This window comes from Mesocricetus auratus, unplaced genomic scaffold, assembly GCF_017639785.1.
Source record: "Mesocricetus auratus isolate SY011 unplaced genomic scaffold, BCM_Maur_2.0 Super-Scaffold_4256, whole genome shotgun sequence".
Lineage (NCBI taxonomy): Eukaryota > Metazoa > Chordata > Mammalia > Rodentia > Cricetidae > Mesocricetus > Mesocricetus auratus.
In genome coordinates this window covers 77201271-77221309 of record NW_024429182.1, presented here as the reverse complement: position 1 = coordinate 77221309, position 20039 = coordinate 77201271, and the positions used below count along the sequence as shown (strand labels likewise).

At 43.6% G+C, this 20039-nt stretch overlaps 1 protein-coding gene across 1 annotated transcript in view; it reads right to left on the bottom strand.

Moving 5' to 3' along the window:
* Cog7 (component of oligomeric golgi complex 7) overlaps positions 1 to 20039 on the bottom strand; it is a 66464-nt gene that overhangs the window by 33288 nt on the left and 13137 nt on the right. Inside the window, exons 4-7 of the mRNA XM_040755205.1 lie at positions 18211 to 18379; positions 14499 to 14581; positions 13234 to 13356; positions 4492 to 4690 (exon numbers count right to left, since the gene is read on the bottom strand). Of these exons, the coding sequence (XP_040611139.1) occupies positions 4492 to 4690; positions 13234 to 13356; positions 14499 to 14581; positions 18211 to 18379 (574 nt within the window). The remainder of the gene's footprint in view (positions 1 to 4491; positions 4691 to 13233; positions 13357 to 14498; positions 14582 to 18210; positions 18380 to 20039) is intronic.

Here is a 20039-nt window from a genome sequence, read left to right as displayed (position 1 = left end):
TTGGGCAGTAGTATATTCCTATGAGCTCAGAATATCAACCAACGGGTTACTTAAGAAAAACAAACAAAGCCCAGTGGTGATGGCACATGCCTTTAATCCCAGCACTTGGGAGGTAGAGGCAGGTGGTTCTCTGTGAGTTCAAGGCCAGTCTGGTCTACAGAGCGAGTACCAGAATAGCCCAAGACTATAGAGAGAGATCCTGTCTCAAAAAAAAAAAAAAAAAAAAAAAAAAGAAAGAAAAAAGAAAAAAAAAGATTGGCAAAAAGGAAAAGGGAACAACAATGGAGTGATCTTGCAGATTCATGTACCAAGTGATTAATAGAGCCTGTCGTATCAACTGGACCTGTGGCTCCTGCTGTGATACAACAGGATTCTCACACTAGTATCAGGGCAATATATGGTGTCACAATGTTTAATATAAAGCTAACAATGAGAGGAAAAGACAGCATTCTAGGGTGTGAGAAATTCTACAAGAAAACCATCTTCAAAGATGTCAATGTCAGGAAAAGACAAAGATAAAATGACTGTTATATTAAGGGAGTAAAAAGACATCAACCAAATGCAATGTATATACACTAACCCGGCTCTCAGAGGGAGACAGAGGAGGAAGCAGAGCTGGCAAAATCTGAATACAAGCTATATACTAGATATTAAATGCATGGGTATGTTAATGGCAGCAAACATTCTTTTATAAACATATAAAAGCTGGGCATGATGGTGCATATCTGTAATTCTAGTACCTAAGAAGGATCAGGAGTTCATGGTCACCCTCAGCTACATAATGAGTTAAAGGCTAGCCTGGACTAAATGAGACATTGTCTCAAAAAGTCAAAACAATGCAAACTTAGTATATACACATACACATGCTTATACACAAAAATGCTATTCCTGGATGGCAAATTGAGATGACTATTTTCTTGTATTGCCAAGATTTGGTGTAATAAACATATATGGCTTAGTGATCATAAAGTAAACTTAAGAGATGGAGAGGTTGCTCAGTGGTGATTATCACTGTTCTTACAAGGACCTGGGTTCGTTTCCCAGAACCCATATGGTGGCTCACAACCATCTGTAATTCTAGTTCTTAGGGACCCAATACCCTCTCTGTCCACTATAGGCACCAGGCACATACACGATGCATATATATGCATGTATGTATCACATTCAGTTAAAATACTCATATACATCAAAAAATAAGGAAAAAATTAACCTAAATTGTTTTTAAATTGCTTTCTATTATATAGCCTTTAATATATTTTAAATTATATCATGTATATATGTATTAGCTATTAAATAACAATAAAGTTAGAGATAAAAGTTAAAAATATATCTGTAAGTTATCAGATAAATTAATGGGAGAAAGTCCACTATATAAGAATCTTTAGGAACATATGCTAAATGTAGCATTAGAAGAAACTTTCATTTGCATTGCAGATTCTTTGTCAGGAATTTTTGCAACACAAAATGTTTTTTATACATGTACTCAATAATGCATTGCTTTAAATGAATTGCTCTAAAAAATTAATGAAAAATAGATTAAATCTCCAAACAGATAAATTTCAAACATCAAAAACCAAAGTAAAAGATTTAAAGTGATATATCATCAATTATCTAAGAACTGGGAAATGATGGAAGAGAGAAAGAACACAATTCCAGGGAGGATGGCGAGGAAGGGGATTGGGGGGGGAGGTGGCACCACTCACCCCAAAGGAGAGCCGAAGACACGAGTGTGATAGGTGCCTTTAAACTGTCCTGGGCATAGCAACTGCAAATCTACACTTGTAAAGCCTCAGGCCTGTGTCAGAAACTCTCCTAAGACAGTTTGTAAAGGTAAAATAGTAGCTAAAAAAGAATGCCACAGGATCAGGCATGCCACAGTGTGACTTTAATCTCTGCACTCAGGAGGCAGATACAGAAGGAGCTCAGTGAGTTCAAGGCCAGCCTAGTCTACATAGAGAGTTCAAGGACAGCCAGAGCTATGTGGACCCTGTCTCAAAACGAACAAACAAGCAAAACATATGTCATAGTCATGAAGAAGTCATTAAAAGCCGTGTTTTGGAATAACAATAACCTAAGGAAATACTCATTCTATTATCCTTCCACATGTGTGTGTTCATATGGAAGCCAGAGAACAAGTCGGGTGTCATCCTCAGGAATGTCATCCACCTCCTTTGAGACAGGGTCTCTCACTGGCCTGGAGCTCACCACCTAGGCTAGACAAGCTGCCCAGGGAGCCCAGGGAGCCTCCTGTCTCTGTCTTCCCAGTACTAGAGTTACAAGCATGAGCTATGCCTAGCTTTTTTCACATGGGTGCTAGGGCTGAATTCAGGTCTTCATGTTCAGAGGCAGGCACTTTGCCAGCTGAGTACCTCTCAGCCGCCACTATATTATTTTGAAATCAAAAAGAATGTAAGATTATATACTACCAGTATGTTAAAATATTTTGTCAGTCATGATGGCTCATTATGAGTTTGAGGCCAGCCTGGTCTACATAGTGAGTTCAAAACAGACCAGCCGGAGCTACATATTGAAATCCTGGTTTGGCAAATAAATAAATAAATATCCATGGGTTATGTACATTATTATAGAATAGCATATATGCATATAATATTGATATCTAATGCATTAAATATGTTTCATGCAATAATATAGTAGTTATACATTATATAGTATAGTATATGTTAAATATTTATAAAGTATGTTAAATATATTTATATATAGTATATATTAAATGTTTACATTAATGCTTGCAACTACTATGTATTTATTTAATTGTCGAGGTAAGTTGGAGTTTTGAGACAGGATTCCACTACATAGCTCATGCTGGCCTTGAACTATGTAGCCTAGTGGCCTCAAACTCAGAATCCTCCTTCCTCAGTCTTACAGGCATGTGCCAGCACACCCAGCTTCAGTGTGCATTTACATATGAACTGCTGAGAGGAACAGAACAGAATGTGACCACTATCTCTTCCTTCCTTCCTTCCTTTCTTCCTTTCATTCTTTCTTCCTTCCTTCTTTTCTTCCTTCCTTTCTTCCTTCCTTCCCTCTTTCCTTCCTTCCTTCCTTCCTTTCTTTCTTTTTTTTCCAAGACAGAATTTCTCTGTGTAGCCCTGGTTATACTGAACTCGTTCTGTAGACCAGGCTGGCCTCAAACTCAGAGATCCACCTGCCTCTGTCTCCTTCGTGCTGGGATTTAAAGGGTGCCTTACCACACCTGGCTCTGTTATTGTTTTGAGATGGGGGGTCTAACTATGTAGCCCAGGCTGGATTTGAACCCAATATATTACTGAGTACTCAGACACATAATACACCAGCATATCCATCTTTACAAAAATATTTTTGGTTTAAAACAGCACAAAAAAAAAAAAACAATTGGAAAGCCTCAGCTGGAATTACTATAAATCTAAGCTTTCATGCTGACTTTCAGAGGGTGGTTCTCAAGTCTTTAAGAAAGTCCATCCTTGGGGAGGAATGTACATAACCTGCTCTCTGCCCTACCTTGGCCAGCTTGCTCCAGCACGGTGCCCAGGTTAAGCATTCTATAGTCACTTGGACCAGGGCATCACAGTTCTCTAGAAACCACCCACATGACTGTGTGTCTCCCACAAGTGAGGCCTGACTAGTGAGTGTGCCACAACACTTATGAATCATCAGGAACCTGAACAATAAACACACTCCCTGGAATGTACCCGCAATTAAACACGATGTAATTAAAGAGAATAACTAGTAAATAAACGAAGTCTGTGACACACAGCAGCCACATGGCAGAATGAGGCCTTCTTGAAGCAATTTCCTGATTTGACAGCAGCATGCGTCATGAGGTCTATGTTGCTTAAAAGTTTATGATGCTTTTGATACAGGTGGAAAACAGCTGAAGAGCTCGGCATCCCACACACCACGTACCCAAGTGGGATAAACTGTGCTCTGCTCACAGCTGGCTACTGGGAATAACCACTCCCCAGTCACTTCAGGCCTGGCATGGCTCCTGAGCTGCAAAGAAGCTGCCGTTGTCCTTCAAAGCCTTCCTTCCTCTCTAGCCTGTGTTCTTGCAGACTTACTGTCTGGGTTGACCTGTCTAAGGTTCTGACTTAAAAGGAAGGGGATCCTCCCACTGAAACGTGCTGCCAGCTCACTGCCTCTCACGCCTCCCTGCTCCACGGTAAGCCTCTTTTACACGCTCGAGCATAGAAGAAGTGTCTGTCACTGCCTCTCACGCCTCCCTGCTCCATGGTAAGCCTCTTTTACACGCTCAGGCATAGAAGAAGTGTCTGTCACTGCCTTGGAGTACGTGAAGCTCCTAGTCAGCACTGGGGCCAGGCGAGTATACTGAACCCCCACTTCCATGCTGGCACTAGCTTCAAGGGAAAGCTTTCCACGTGAGTGGAGAAACACTGGTCCCTTTCCCTTCCACACAGTTACCTGAGACAGTACACAAGCCCAGTCCCCAAAAGCAAGTAAAGACAGGCTAGACAGAAGGGTAGGAATGCTTACGGAGATGGGGGAGCAGTGCCATCTCCAGCCCCTTGGCAAAGTGGGCGGTAGTGTCATAAAACTCCAGCAGTCTGGTGAGCTCCAGCTCGGGTCCTGCTCTCTCCACACCTGCACTGAGGCACATGGGCAGGGAGGGTACCAAGGCCCCCAGCGTCTGAATCAGCAGTACTGTCACCACCTCGTGGGGGTTCTTGAAGACCTGCAGTCGGAGAGAGACACGTACGTCAGTGCACAGGAGCACAAGGGAAGGCGCCTTCCGAATAAGCTAGCTGTCTCCTGATGCTTCCAAGGTGGTCCTAGGGCTGCTCAAGATGGGCCAGCAGGGAGCCCCGAGTTCCCCTCACTGGGAAAACTGGACAGGGACAGAATGGAACATGGCAGGAGCTGCAATTTGGCCAGAAAAGCACTGGCCCACATGCCTACTTCCTTAGCTTACCAAATGCCTGGTACAGTACCGAGCCAGTCATCAGTGAGGACTCAGGTGACAGTGGAGAGACGGGAAGGATGAGCAGGAGCAAAATGCAATGAAGGAGCAACCCTGACGACACACAAGCCCTGGCCCCAGTCACTTCTCTTCTCCGCACAGACCCGGGGCCCACACAGTCTCTTAAGGACCCACAGGGGCCGTGGGCCTGGACAGTTTAGTAGTCTTTTCCCACTCTCTGTTCCTTAGATCTCTTGAGAAAAATTAAATAACGTACAAAGTCCATTTAGAAAATACTCTCAACCTCCCTTCGCTGACTAATACCTTCTTGCTATAACCCAAACAGGTGGACATGAAATGAGATATAAGAATTAGTTTTAGAAAACCCGAATGCCATGTGGTGGTAGTGCATGCCTATAGCCCCAGCACTCAGGAGGCAGATGCAGGCGTTCTCTGTGAGTTCAAAGTCAGCCTAGTTCTAGGACAGCCAGGACCATACAAAGAAACCCTGTCTGGGGGAGGGGGGGGAGAAAAAGAAAGAAAAGAAAAAAGAAAAGCCAAATGCCAAAAAAGATACAAATGGAAAACAATATAGCCAGTAAGATTCAAACTTTATTCAAAGTTACCCTAGTAGAAATTAAACTAAAACAGAGTATAACAAAACTTATAGGATGCAGCAAAAACATATCATGGAGAATTTGTAGCTATAAATGTATACAATAAAGCTCTTATATCAGTCACCTAACTGCATGCATTAAAAACGACAGGGTAGGGATGCAGCTTGGTGGGTCGGTTCTTGCCTATCAACCATACATAGCTCCAATCCCCAACACCACACAGAACTAGGCATGGTGGCACCTGCCTGGACTTGGGAAGTAGAGGCAAGCAAATCAGAAGTTCAAAGTCATACTTAGCTACACAGCAAAAACAAGGTCAGCCTGGGCTATATGGATTCTGTCTGAAAACAACAAGAACCAGAACTGGAAAAAGAAGAGCCTAAACGTAAGTCAGAAGAAGATCACTGAGATTGAAGTAGAGACACAGAATCAACACCTGAATCCAGCTTTTTGCAAAGAGCTCTAAAAATGATAACCTGTATCTAAAATAAGGAAACAGGACAGAAAATTCAAGTCACTAAACTCAGATAAATGCACATCAATTCTATAAAAGCAGAAGGCACACTGAGTTCCAAAGGGAGGACCATGAACTACTACTCTCCCCTCTCCACAGTGGCCTGAACACGAGGACAAAGCTGCAATCTACCAAAACTGGCTCCAGAGGAAAAGGAAACTCCAAATAGACCTAAATTGGCCAGTATCATGAATCACTAGTCAAAACTGCCCAGACAGCTGGTATGGTGCTCCAGCCTGCAATCCCAGTATCAGAGTAGAGGCAGGAACACCAAGAGTCAGGAATAGTCTAGAATACATGAGACCTTGTCTCAAAAAGAAAAAAAAAGGTTCAAATAAAGATCAAAACTGATGACACTTCATCAGTGAACTCTACAAAACATACAAAGAATTTATACCAATCCACTGGAGACATTGAAACATTGAAGGAGCTAAAGTCTTAGCCAACAAATACCTTAAAAACGACTCTATTTGGACACAGCCATTTGTAGGTACAATGGTACCATATGGGCATGCTCTGATTCTATGTGACTGGTGTCCTCACAAGAAGACATCAGGACAACCAACAAATTTTGGAAGGAGATTCAGAGAGTAGACTCCAGCCCTATGCACAACTTGATCTAGAACTTCTAGTATACAGAATTTTTTTCTTTTTTGTTTCCTTTTTTCTTTTTTTTATTACTTTAATTTTAAATAGCTTGCTTCACATGTCAATCCCAGTTCCCTCTTCCTCTCCTCCACCCGCACCCCCTCACCATCCCCCCCAGCCTCCCACCCTATCCCCACTTCCTTCCACATAGGGGATATCTAGAGTTTGTCGTTTCACTCAGGGCAGGGTCCAGGCACTCCCCTAAGAGTCCAGGCTGAGAGATCATCCCTCTTTGTGCTTTGGACACACGAAGTCCATTTGTATGCCAGGGATAAACACTGATGCACTGCCCAGGGCCCCATAGGTTGCCCAGGCCTCCTCACTGATTCTCACACTCAGGGATCAGTCTGGATCAGTCCCATGCTGGCCTCCCAGCTGTCAGTCTGGGGTCCAAGAGCTCCCCCTTGTTCAGATAAGCTGTCTCTGCTGGTTTTGCCAGCCCATTCTTTGCCAATTTGTTCATCACTCCTCTCTCTCTGTCACTGAGTTCCATGGGTTCAGTTCAGTGTTTAACTGTGGGTGTTTGCCTCTGCTTCCATCAGTCACTGGATGAAGGCTCCCGGATGGTTATAGACATCAAGTTCATTATCAGGAATGGGCATTCGAGGTGGTCTCTCCACTATTGCTTAGCTTGCCAGTTGGTGTCATCCCTTTAGATCACTAGTGGTCTCACTGGTGCCAGATCTGTCTTCTAACCTATGATTCCCTCTTCCCCCTATTCTACCCCCTACTCAACCTTCCTGTTCCCCCATGACCTACTCTCTCTTCCTCTTCTTCCCCTCTCTTCTTCCCAGATCCCACTCCCCCCACCACCCTTCTCCATGTTCCCAATCTGTTCAGAAGATCTTGCCTCATTCCTCTTCTCTGGGGTACCATGCATATCTCTCTTAGGTTCTTTACTGTTTCCCAGACTCTCTATCAGTGGAAGTGCAGACTGGCACTATCCTGATCCATGTCTAAAATCCATATATGAGTGAGTACATACCGCGTTTGTCTTTTTGAGACTGGGTTACCTCACACAGGATGGTGTCTTCTAGTGCCATCCATTTACCTGGAAATTTCAAGATTCCACTGTTTTTTTCTGCTGAGTAATGCTCCATTGTGTAAATGTACCACATTTTCTCTATCCACTCTTCAGTTGAGGGGCATCTAGGTTGCTTCCAGGTTCTGGCTATTACAAATAATGCTGCTATGAACATAGTGGAGCAGATGTCCTTGTTGTATGAATGTTGAACGTTTTTCTTTCCAGGCTGGTCTGAAACTCAGTATGCAGCCCACGTATGACTCTCCTGCCTCAGCCTCCCAAGTGCTAGGGTTACAGGCATAAGCTGCCCTGTGCAGCTCTTCTCGGCTGTACAGCATCCTGTACCAGACAATGGCATTGCCTTTCTCAAGTCCCTCATCACCAATTGACTGCCTAGATCTCTACCAAATTCATTAATTTTAGTATATGTGCTGCCGAAGCGAGCACAAATTCATTAATTTTAGATGTTACTTTAAAATTGTATTTAAGAAGCTGTGGAATTATCTTCCTTTGTGAAGTGTCTAGTCAAGTCTTGAGCCCACTTTGAAAACTTGGTTTATCTGTCTTTTTTTACCATGCAATTACTAGAGTTTTCTATCTATTCCAAATATAAGCCCTTTACCAGCTGTTTTATAGACATCTTCCTCCAATCTGTGACTTCAGGAGAGGTTCTGTATTGATGAAACATCATCTATCCATGTTATTAATGTTCTGTGCCTGTCTGTGTCATGGTTTACTGCATCCGTGACTAAGAAATCAGATTCAATTCTGAAATTGTATTTGAACTTTTCATTGTTTTGTGGCAAAAGGCCAGAGAATCCCTTTTGTCCAGTCACTCCAAGGAAAGACAAAACTGAGCATAACGGATCCAGTATGTTCAAACTGAAGCATACATTTACAAAATGCCACTGAGGGTTCAGGAAATACCTTTGTATACAGACTAACAAGTAAGAGTCCACTGGACTACAGACATTTCCTCTACCTCCTTCCCTGCACTCCAGTCATTTCAGTGACAGAAAATAGCACAGTGGGGATAAGGCCTAAAAGACCAGATTTGGGACATGGTGGCACCTTGCGACCTGCCCTTCTCCATACACAAACACTCATTAGGATGGACCACAGGGCTCAAGGAGAAGTTAATGAGCTTCTAGATGAAACCATTAAGAATGCCTTTGCGCCGGGCGTTGGTGGCGCACGCCTTTAATACCAGCACTCAGGAGGCAGAGGCAGGCGGATCTCTGTGAGTTCGAGGCCAGCCTGGTCTACAAAGTGAGTTCCAGGACAGTTTCCAAAGCTACAGAGAAACCCTGTCTCGAAAAACCAAAAAAAAAAAAAAAAAAAAAGAAAAAAGAAAAAAAATGCCTTTGCAACTTAGATGCTGATGGTGGTGCATTAGAGCAAGGAAAACAATATCCATAAAAGAAAAAAATGATAAACTTGGCTTCACCAAAATCAGAACTTCTGAGGGCTGGAAAGATGGCTAAGTGGTTAAGAGCACATGCTGCTCTTCCAGAGGACCTGAGTTCAGTTCCCAGCACCCATGCTAACTGTCTCTAATCCCAGCTCCAAGAGATCTGACACCCTTTGTCACACACACACACACACACACACACACACACACACACACAAATAAAATAAATTTTTAACAATATCTAAACTTCTGTACCTGCAAGATGACTCAGTGGGGAAAGGCACCTGCTGCTAAGCCCAACATCTGAAGTTCAATTCCTGAGACCCTCCTGGTGGAAGAGAGGACTGACTCCCACAGTTGTCCTCTGACCTCCACATGTATACGATGGTATGTGCAAACCCCCCCAATAAATAATCCATAAATAAATAAATGAATCAGAACCTCTGCTCAGAGCGGGGGATGCAGACCAGTCATAGTACACTTGCCTGGCAATGTGCAAACTCTGGGTTCATTCTCCAACACCCCCAAAGCAGACAAACTAAAATCCTCTGATCAAGTTACAGACTGGAAGACAGTATCTACAAAACATATTTGAAAAAGGACTTCTATCCAGAATGACAAACTCCCTAAACTAAATCGTGCAAAGGCAAATATTTAAGCAAGAGGCTTGAGTAGATATGTCACAAAGGAATGTATGCAAACGGCCAATACGCACATGAGTGGGTGTTCAATACCTTTAGTCATCATGGAAATGCAAATTAAAATCACAATGATATACTACAACACACCCACCAGAAAAGCCAAAACTAAACAGCGTGACAACATCAACATCAGCACAGAGGCACAGCAAGCGGAGCCCTCACACACTTGTGTGAACACACAAAGTGTGACCACTCTGGAAAAGGTCTGGCCATCAACACCAATGTCTTCACACCCTGCCCTCTGAGCCCACGAGTCTACTGTCAGGTATTTACATTTAAGTACAAAGACCCCTTGGGGAGCACTGCTCAGAGTAGCTTTAACAACAGCCTCAAACAGGGTCAGACCAAGTGCCCATCAAAAAAGAGAGTGGGCCACATTTAATCCCAGCACTCGGGAGGCAGAGGCAGGAGGACCTCTGTGGGTTTGAGGCCAGCCTGGTCTACAGAGTGAGTTCCAGGACAGTTGGGACTACATAGAGAGACCTTATCTTGGAAAAAAACAAAAGGTGGGAGGAGGAAAGGAGGAGACAGAGACAGAGCTTATAGACAAGCTGATATAAACTCACACCTGTTACAGGAGTCATGGATATAAAGAACCACGATACAACAATGCTCAGAGTCAAGAGTATTATCAAAAAGCAACCCAGAGCCGGGCGTTGGTGGCACACACCTTTAATTCCAGCACTCAGGAGGCAGAGACAGGCGGATCACTGTGAGTTCGAGACCAGCCTGGTCTACCAAGTGAGTTCCAGGACAGGCTCCAAAACAAACCCTGTCTCGAGAAAAAAAAAAAAACAACCCAGATCACTCCACTGTGCAGAGCATCAGAGCAGACAGGTTAATTTATGTCAGCAGCAGCAGCACCAACATCACCGGTACGGCTGCCTAGGAAAGCAGCACAGGGCTCTTTCTAGAATGTCTTGAAAGACTATGAGGTTACACAGATATTTGCATTTATTTAGCTAATCAGATGGCATATTTGACATCACTGCATTTCTAGCTGGGCAGTGGAGGCCCACACCTTTAATCCCAACAATCCGGAGGCAGAGGCAGGTGGATATCTGTGATTTCAAGGCCAGGTGGTCTACAAAGCAAGTTCCAAAACAGCCAGGACTGTTACACAGAGAAACCATGTCTTGAAGAAAAAAAAAATTTTAAAAAGATCACTGCATTTCACAGTTTAAAATAAATTTACACTAACTAAATAAAATAATTTTAAAATACTCTAGTTGATAAGTGTGTATGTTCTTTAATATTATTTTTTAATGAAACAAAAATAAGTAATCTCAATGAGCAGTGGTAAAACATCATCTGTTTAGTATGCCCAAGGCCCTGGGTTGAGCCCCAGAACAGGAACAAAATTTTTATAAAGTTTCATTTAAAATACCAGGCGGTAGTGGTGCATACCTTTAATCCCAGCACTCCGGAGGCAGAGGCAGGCGGATCTCTTTTAGTTCGAGGCCAGCCTGATCTACAGAATGAGTTCTAGGATAACCAGGGCAGCACAGAGAAACCCTGTCTTGACAAACAAAAACAAAAACAAAAATACTGGGGAGGAATTACAATATAGTTCTGTTAATAGAATGCTTGCAGAAAGCCTGGGGGTCCATCCCTGGCAACACATAAACCAGGCATGACAGGATATCTACTCTAGGGATAGAGGCAGGAGGATCAGAAGAACATGAGACTCTGCCCCCCGCACCGCAGGCCCCATTAAAAAAACAAAAAAAGCAGCAACAATAAAAATAGGTTTGGTGATGCATGACTATAACCCCAGCCTGGGAAGGCTGAGGCAGGAGGACTGCTATGAATTCGAGGCCAGAGTAAGTTACTCAATGAATTTCCTTCTTTCTTTCTCTCTTTCTTTCTCTCTTTCTTTCTTTCTTTCTTTCTTTCTTTCTTTCTTTCTTTCTTTCTTTTTTTTTAGACAGGGTCTCACTATGTAGCCCCAGCTAGCTTAGAACTTGCCATGTAGACCAGGCTGGCTTCAAACATATAGAATCTGCCTCTGCCTCTGCTCTGGCCTCTGACTCTGCCTCCTAAGTGCTAGGATTAAAGGTGTAAACTACCATGTCTGTCTACAATAACAAAATAAAATTTAAAATCAGCAATTTTTAAAAAGAATCTAGTGGAACAGGCCTCTAACCTCAGCTACTTAGGATGGCCAAGGCAGGAAGATTAAAAGTTCAAGGCCAGCCTAAATAACTTAAAGAAAACTATCTCCAAATAAAATGAGAAAGACCTGGAGTACAACTAAACAGAAATATTCTGGCCTAGTATGTATGAAGCTGTAGGTTTGGCCCATAAAACCCATAAAATAAAATGAAACACTGGGGAAATTTGAACGTTGTGACATTTTACCCTGTCACCCACTGCCTTACACTGCATTAGCCCAAGCTTCAGCAAACTGGCTGCCTCTCACGCCTGCCAGGAGCCAAAGGTACAAATGAACATGCCTTCCAAAATTAAGTCTGAGAATCCAGGGTCTTCTTAGATGGCACAGGGCATTTTCATGTATAGACATGGGTTGTTTTTATCCCAGTGATATAAGAAGTGAGCAAGAGGCAAGGATATATAAATGAGTGTAGACAGACAGGCACACAGGAAACTGATAGCTACATAAAACCAGGAACTTAGAACTTAAATCTGAATTAGGTTAGTTCAAGCAACAGTAAACAAGGACGGAATACCTGGAGGCTGAGGACGTAGGATCACAATGAGTCTAAGGCCAGGCTTGGCTACATAGCAAAAATTTGTCTCATGAAAATTAGGGAGGATGAAAAGAAAGGAACCAAACAAAATGCTTTAGCCAACTTGAATGACATAACCCCAAATAAGAAATTCTCCCCAGCTACAGTTGAGTTCATTCCAGCCAGTGACTGATGATTACCTCAGGAGTCGTGACAATCTGTGAAAATAAGTCACACGGCCACCAGACCTGACCCATCAGCACTCCTAGGTAAGATGGGCTTTTCCCCTCCCAGAAGAGCTGTTGTGCCTCTGACATCAGACAGGGAAGGGTGGCTCATCCCCTATGGCTACAGATGACTGTGGACTCTGAAAGAGGAAGTGATGGGAGGCTCCCACTCCAAACCTAGGCCTCACCTCACCCTGTTCAGAGACTTTCCTCCAGTTCTGGGTTTGAACAAGAGAACTTAGCCTGAACGTAAGGTAAAAAACCGGCTACCCTATCCACCACCTGACCAAGGACCTCTGGCATTCCTGAAAGCCAGAGGCCCAGCTGAACACCAGGGACACTGTCTCGTTAGCTCCTATTTAAGATACAGAGGAGAGTGATAAGAAGAGTTTCCTTGGAGACCTAAAGCCCATGTTTTAACCCCTTGGGTGACAACAGTGCTTGGTCAAGAGCAGTAGGCTTTGTTCTCCAATGGTAAGGCGTTACCTGTGTGGCCCATTGGGTTTGTGTGTGCCAAGCCCCAAGCAAGGCATCATAGAGGCCAGTGAGCTGTCGGTCCAGTGGAAGGTCACTCTGGCACAGCTCTTGCCAGGCTGCTAAAAGCTGTACCTGCAGAAGCAGAACAAAGAGGGTTTCTTACTAAGTACCCCAAAACATTCTGGGAAACTGCCCCATGCCACTACACAATTCATTGCTGCCCACTGTCCTGATCACACAAGTACCCACTGAGATTCATCCACTTGAGAAAAAACACAAACAGGCGAGACACAGGCTCCTGCTCGGATCATCATTTACTGCTTGACTTTGTCAACCTCCAAGCAGCACTGTCTCCCCTGACACTGCCCAAAGCACATACTGTGCTTCTGAGGGGCAAACTGCAGAGCTCTTACATAAGCACGTGCTGAGGCTTCATGTCCTCCACCATACTGCTGCTTTTTTACGATTTTTTTGTTGTTTGGGTTTGCTGTTGTTGTTATTGTTTGGTTTGGATTTTTTGTTTTGTTTTGTTTTGGAGACAGGGTTTCTTTGTGTAGCCTTGTCTATCCTAGAGCTAGCTCTGTAGACCAGGCTGGCCTCACAGAGATCCACCTGTCTCTGCCTCACAAGAGTTGGGATTAAAGGTGTGTGCCACCACCGCTCAGTTCCACCATACGTTTTAAACACACACAGGGGCCAGCAAGATGACTTACAGCATAAAGTCATCTTTGCACTTCTCGTGCAAACCTGAGTTCAATCCCTGGAACCCATATAAAGGTAGGAGGAAAGAAGATTCCATAATTCTGACCTCTCACCCACATGTATACCATGGCACAATTGTGCCTGCACACACGCACAACAATAACAAAGAAAACTAAAGCAGACAAACAAAAAAACGTGAGTACTGTGCTTGAAGGGATTAAAGTTAGCCCAGGAAGCTGCAGGTTGTCTTGCCCTTGAAAACATAAAATTCTTATGGTTTTCTAAAAGCATAATGAAGCATGAGACATGAATCGCCTTTAAAAACCAAAAATAGGAGCAAATTAAAACAATGTTTTAAGTCTGTAAATGAAGCCAGGCTGAAAATTCACTGATTCGTTCCAAGTGACAGTTAAAAGCATCCTTGAGTGGATCAAGAGCACCCCCTACTGGCTTTAACTGAAAGGAAAATGACCACAGGGCAAGGAGTCTGTAATTTTGTCTTTGCCTATGAAAGATTCCAGCCCAGAAGTGGCAGTGGACCTCCACTGTCATCATCACTCATAGCTGCTTACCTTGTGACACTTGTAGTAGTATGCAAGGAGCTGGGGCATTCGGTCAATTTCAGTAAACACCTTCACAAACACTTTGGACTGATCTAAAGAACACAACATGTGCATAAAGTGTTACTAGGTTTCCCAGGGCAGCCGAGGAAAGCAACTTAATCTGATAAATTCAGATTCAGAAGTTTCTAGTGAGATAGTTGATTTACTTCAAATATGAGAGTCATAAACATAAGAAATAAGGGCCGAACATAGGACTCAGTTGCCAGACACTGCAAGTCTAAGCTTATTAAAATAATGCTTGAAGCACCATTAATATAGCTATGATTTGCTGGGCAAGGTCGCACATGCCTGGAATCCTAGCACTCAGGAAGTTGAGACAGGAGGATGACAGCTTGGACAACATAACAAGGCCCTGTCTTCAAAAGCAACACACACAGGGACTGGAGAGATGACTTAGCTGGTAAGAGCACAGGCTGCTCTTGCAGAGGACCCGAGTTTGATTCCTAGAATCTATATGGCAACTTGCAACCATCTGTACCTGCAGTTCTAGAGGATCCAATGCCCTCTTCTGGCCTCTGTGGGCACCAGGCACACACATGGTTTACAGAGCAGGCAAATGCCCATACACATAAAATAATAAAATTATTTTATTTTTAAAGAGCAATGGGAGGAGTGCAATAATCAGAGCATATGACTAATGGTGGTAAAACAGATGAGAACAGGACTCATACCAAAGCTGGAGTATAAAATTTAAGGGGGTTCTGAGCCTGAGAGTTGTTCAAGAGCAAACCTACTTCCCTTATCTAGTCCTGGCCCTGCACCAAATCATGGAGTGCCACTGACAAGCATATAAAATAACCCATCTCACTGGGCGTTGGTGGTGCACGCCTTTAATCCTAGCACTTGGAAGGCAGAGGCAGGCGGATCTCAGTGAGTTTGAGGCCAGCCTGGTCTACAAATTAAGTCTACAAGTCACCCTGAGGGGGGGTGACATGACACGATGAGGACACACACGATACAATGATCTCACTCACACACTCACACACACACACACACACACACTCACACACACACACACACACACATCTCATCCATTGACCTCACTTTGTAGGTGAGAAAACTGAACCTCCAGCTTGAGTTAGTGGCTGGATGGGAAACCATGGTTAGCTACATGCAGCGCTGACTTTCAATTGTTCTGACTCACAAAAACAGTCATTTCATCTGACTATTAGTGTTTATATGAACTGAAAAATGGTGCACAAACAAGCCTTCAGTCAGATGCCAAGAAGAAGTCACACTCCTCAGTGCCTTGGGGTCTTGGTGCCTGTTATCATATAGGATGGTCTCCTGGGTCCTAAGCAGTCAACCTAAATTAGGTTCCCCTGCCAGCCCTGTCACACCTTCTCTTCACAGAACAAATGACAAATGAGGCTGTACTTACTGTGTCAGGCTCTTTATATAACCGTTTGTTCCCTTTCCCACACACACAGAGAGAAGCTACATGAATGTGGTGACATCCCTTGTCTGGTTTCACTGTTTCTTGCTAAATTAGCACAAGACACAGTTGCTGGAAATACATCAAACTCTACTAAAAGGATTATTTAAGTGACATTGCCAAGGTGATGGTAGAGACAGAAGGACTGAAAATCCAAGGCCACTTAGGGTTGCATAGTGTTATAGTAAGACTCCATAAGTATACCACAAGAAGGATAAACTAAATCAGCTAGCAGAAGAAAGATGGGGTAAGTAGAGAACAGGGAAACGAAAAAGATCAATGAAGTCAGAATCTGAACAAGGCAGCAGATTTTAAAAAGTCCACCTGGATCCACTAAGGGAAGGAAGGAAGGAAGGAAGGAAGGAAGGAAGGAAGGAAGGAAGGAAGGAAGGAAGGAAGGAAGGAAGGAAGGAAATAGCAAACACTTAAACAAGAACGCCTAAAAGCACACAATGAAATGGAAACAAAACGATGAAAGGATAACAGGAAAGGACTTTGGACGATCATAACACATCAGGGACTGGAGAGATGGTGCAGCAGTTAGGAACACTGACTGCTCTTCCAGAGAACACAGGCTCAACTCCCAGTGCCCACATGGTCCCAACAACTTTCTGCAACTCCAAGATCTGACACTCTCACACAAACATACATGCAAGCAAAATACCAATGTACATAAAATAAAAATAAATTATTTTTTAAAAAAGACAATACATCAGATATCCTTGATAAAAATGATAAATTTCTCCAAACACAAACTACTAACACTAAATCTCAAAGAAACTCTAGGCTGGGGTACATTAGCACACACCTATAAATCCAACACTCAGGCAGAGGCCAGAGATTGCTCCAATGATAAGACCACCCTAGTCTACACAAAGTTTCTGGCCAGACAGGGCTACATAGCAAGACCCTGTCTCCATCAGAAAAGAAACCCAAAGCCTTGTATACACTAGGTGAGAACTCTACCAGTGAGTTACACCCCAGTGTAGAGCCCCAACTTTGATGTGGCTTCAACACTAGACCAGGGAAGCCCAACTTTCTTGGGCCCTGACTACGAGCAGGAAGAAAGCATCTCCCAGGCAACAGCATCATCACTGTGAGGCCAGGAAGGGTAAGCCGCTTTGCACACACTGAGCACTCGGCTACCCACAGGGCTTCTGTGCAGTCCTAGTTTATACCTCTTGTCCCAACTTACTTACTAAGCACTCTCCCAGGGACAGAAGGTAGTCCAGTGACAGAGCGCCTGTCTGACATGCACAAGGCCCTGCGTTCAAGCCCCATGAATTCAGAGGCATGGGGTGGGCAATCTCTCTTTTGTGATCAAACAAAAGACAGCCTGACATTGCAAGTACACAGAGGACCTGGAAAGCACCATGCCAGAGTAAGAGAGGGACATCAAATATGATCACATTTATACATGGATTCTCAAAAACTGAGCTTAGAGAAGCAAAGGAAAATGGGCACTGGACAGGGAAAGGGTGGGAAATAGGAAACCTTGGCCAAAGGGGCCAGTTTAGAAGTAAGGTGAGCCGGGCGTTGGTGGCGCACGCCTTTAATCCCAGCACTTGGGAGGCAGAGGCAGGCGGATCTCTGTGAGTTCGAGACCAGCCTGGACTACCAAGCGAGTTCCAGGACAGCCTCCAAAGCCACAGAGAAACCCTGTCTCAAAAAACCAAAAAAAAAAAAAAAAAAAAAAAAAAAAAAAAGAAGTAAGGTGAATGCTTAGCATGGCAAAGTCCTGGTTCTCACCAAAACACCAGGACTCTCCACAACAGAGCACTTGCCAGGCCTGGATCCACCCACAGCATGGGGAGGTGGCACAGGAAAATGACAATGCTGAGATCTAGAGGCTATCTCCATAGTACCTATTTCAGCTATCCTGTACATCAGGAAACTTTGCTGAAACTATGGAAGCATTATGAAGTTACATTTTTCTCCAATCTTCATAATTCAAATAATTCAATCAACATGGAGTTGTTCTAAAGACTTTTTTCTTCTTTTTTTTTGTTTTTTGTTTTTTTTTTTTTTTTGAGACAGGGCTTCTCTGTGTAACAGTCCTGGCTGTCTTGGAACTCTCTCTGTAGACCAGGGTGGCCTTAAACTCACTGAGATCCACCTGCCTCTGTCTCCCAAGTTCTGGGATTAAAAACATGCGCCACTACCACCTGGCAACCAAGTTTATATTTGTACAGAAAGGTACCCACAGCTGAGACTGGCCACACTCACCTACAGACTGAGAAGTGAATGCTGCTACGATCTGGGGGCTGGCCAGGGCCTCCAGCCTGTTCTTCAGAGCCTCCAGGTGCACACACTTCTCTGAGTAGTCTGGGGTATCCACAAGCATCATCAAGCTGCTCTGCATACCAGTCAGCTTTGCAGAGATCACAGCTACATCCTGTAACAAGACAAAACTGAAAATGATTACCTTAAAAGACTCCCAGTACTTGCTGGGCGTTGGTGGAGCATGCCTATAATCCCAGCACTCGGGAGACAGAGGCAGGTGGATCTCTGTGAGTTCGAGGCCAGCCTGGCCTACAGAGTGAGTTCCAGTACAGCCTCCAAAACAATACAGAGAAACCCTGTCTCGAAAAAAAAAAAAAAAAAAAGACTCCCAGTACCTAAACTGGAATTAGAGAAAATACATTAGGAGTGGTGGTGTCACAGCCTTTAATCCCAGCACTCAGGAGGCAAACACAGGCCAGCCTGGTGTATAGAGTGAGTTCTAGGACAGGCTCCAAAGCTACACAAAGAAAACCTGTCTAGAAAAAAATCAAGAACAAAATTTATTTAGGGGGTAGAAAGATGGCTTATCGGTTAGGAGTACTGACTGCTCTTCCAGAGGATCCAGATTCAAGTCCCAGCACCCACATGGCAGCTTACAACTGTTTATAACTCCTGTTCCAGGGGATCTGATACCCTCACACAGATAAAGATGCAGGCAGAACACCAATGTAGGAGGCTTTGGGGCTGGAGAGATGGTTCAGCAGGTGAGTTTGTCCACCACCCTCCCAGGGCTCTCATGATGGAAGGAAAGAACTGACTGTCACAAATTGTCTCTGACCACCACAGGTGTACCATGACACAAGTTCTTGTGTATGTACACACACACACACACACACACACACAATTTAATTAAAAAAAAATTCTCCCCCCAGGGATTGGAGAGATGGTTCAGCGGCTGAGAGCACTGACTGCTCTTCCAGAGGTCCTGAGTTCAATTCCCAGCAGCCACATGGTTGCTCACAACCATCTATAGCGGGACCTGATGTCCTCTTCTGGCATAAAGTCATACATGCACACACAGTACACTCGTACACATCAAATAAATAAATAAATCTTTTTTAAAAATTCAGTTAATTCATAAAAATAAAAAGGCACATAAAAATTATGTTTAACATTATTAGTACCAAAATAAACACAAATTAAAACAAGGAAGTACCATTTTCTTCTAATTGAAGAAGCTTTTGAAAAATTGTGTGACTGTTTCTGATAAGGATGCAAAGAAAGAAAACAATCTGGTATCATAAATACGTAGTGTCTGGAGCTAGGGAGATGGCTCGGTGGTTAGGAGGGCTTGCTGCTCAGTAGAGGACCTCAGTTCAAATCCCAGCACCCATCCTGGGAGGCTCACAACCAGTATACTATCTTACTAGAAGGCAATTAAACAATGGGTTAAGAGACTTAAAAATATTCACAAGTTTGGGGGAAGTGATGGGCAGGAACACTTGCCATGTAAGCCTGCCACCCTGAGTTTGATCCCTGGAACCCACAGTGGAAAGACAGAACAGATAGCCTTTTGACTTCCATATATGGGTGCTGTGCCATGTACACACTGGCACTCACACACACATATCATACATGTAAATGCGCGCACAACACACAATAGTAAATAAAAAGAAAATATTTCCAGGGCTGGGGATGCGATTCTGTGGAAGAGTGCTTGCCTAGCATGTTTTAGGCCTGGGTTTCATCTCCACAGCACTAATAAAAACAAGAAATCACACCTTTAACTTGGTATTTTCTTTTCTACAAGTTTGTCTTAAAGAAATAGTCTG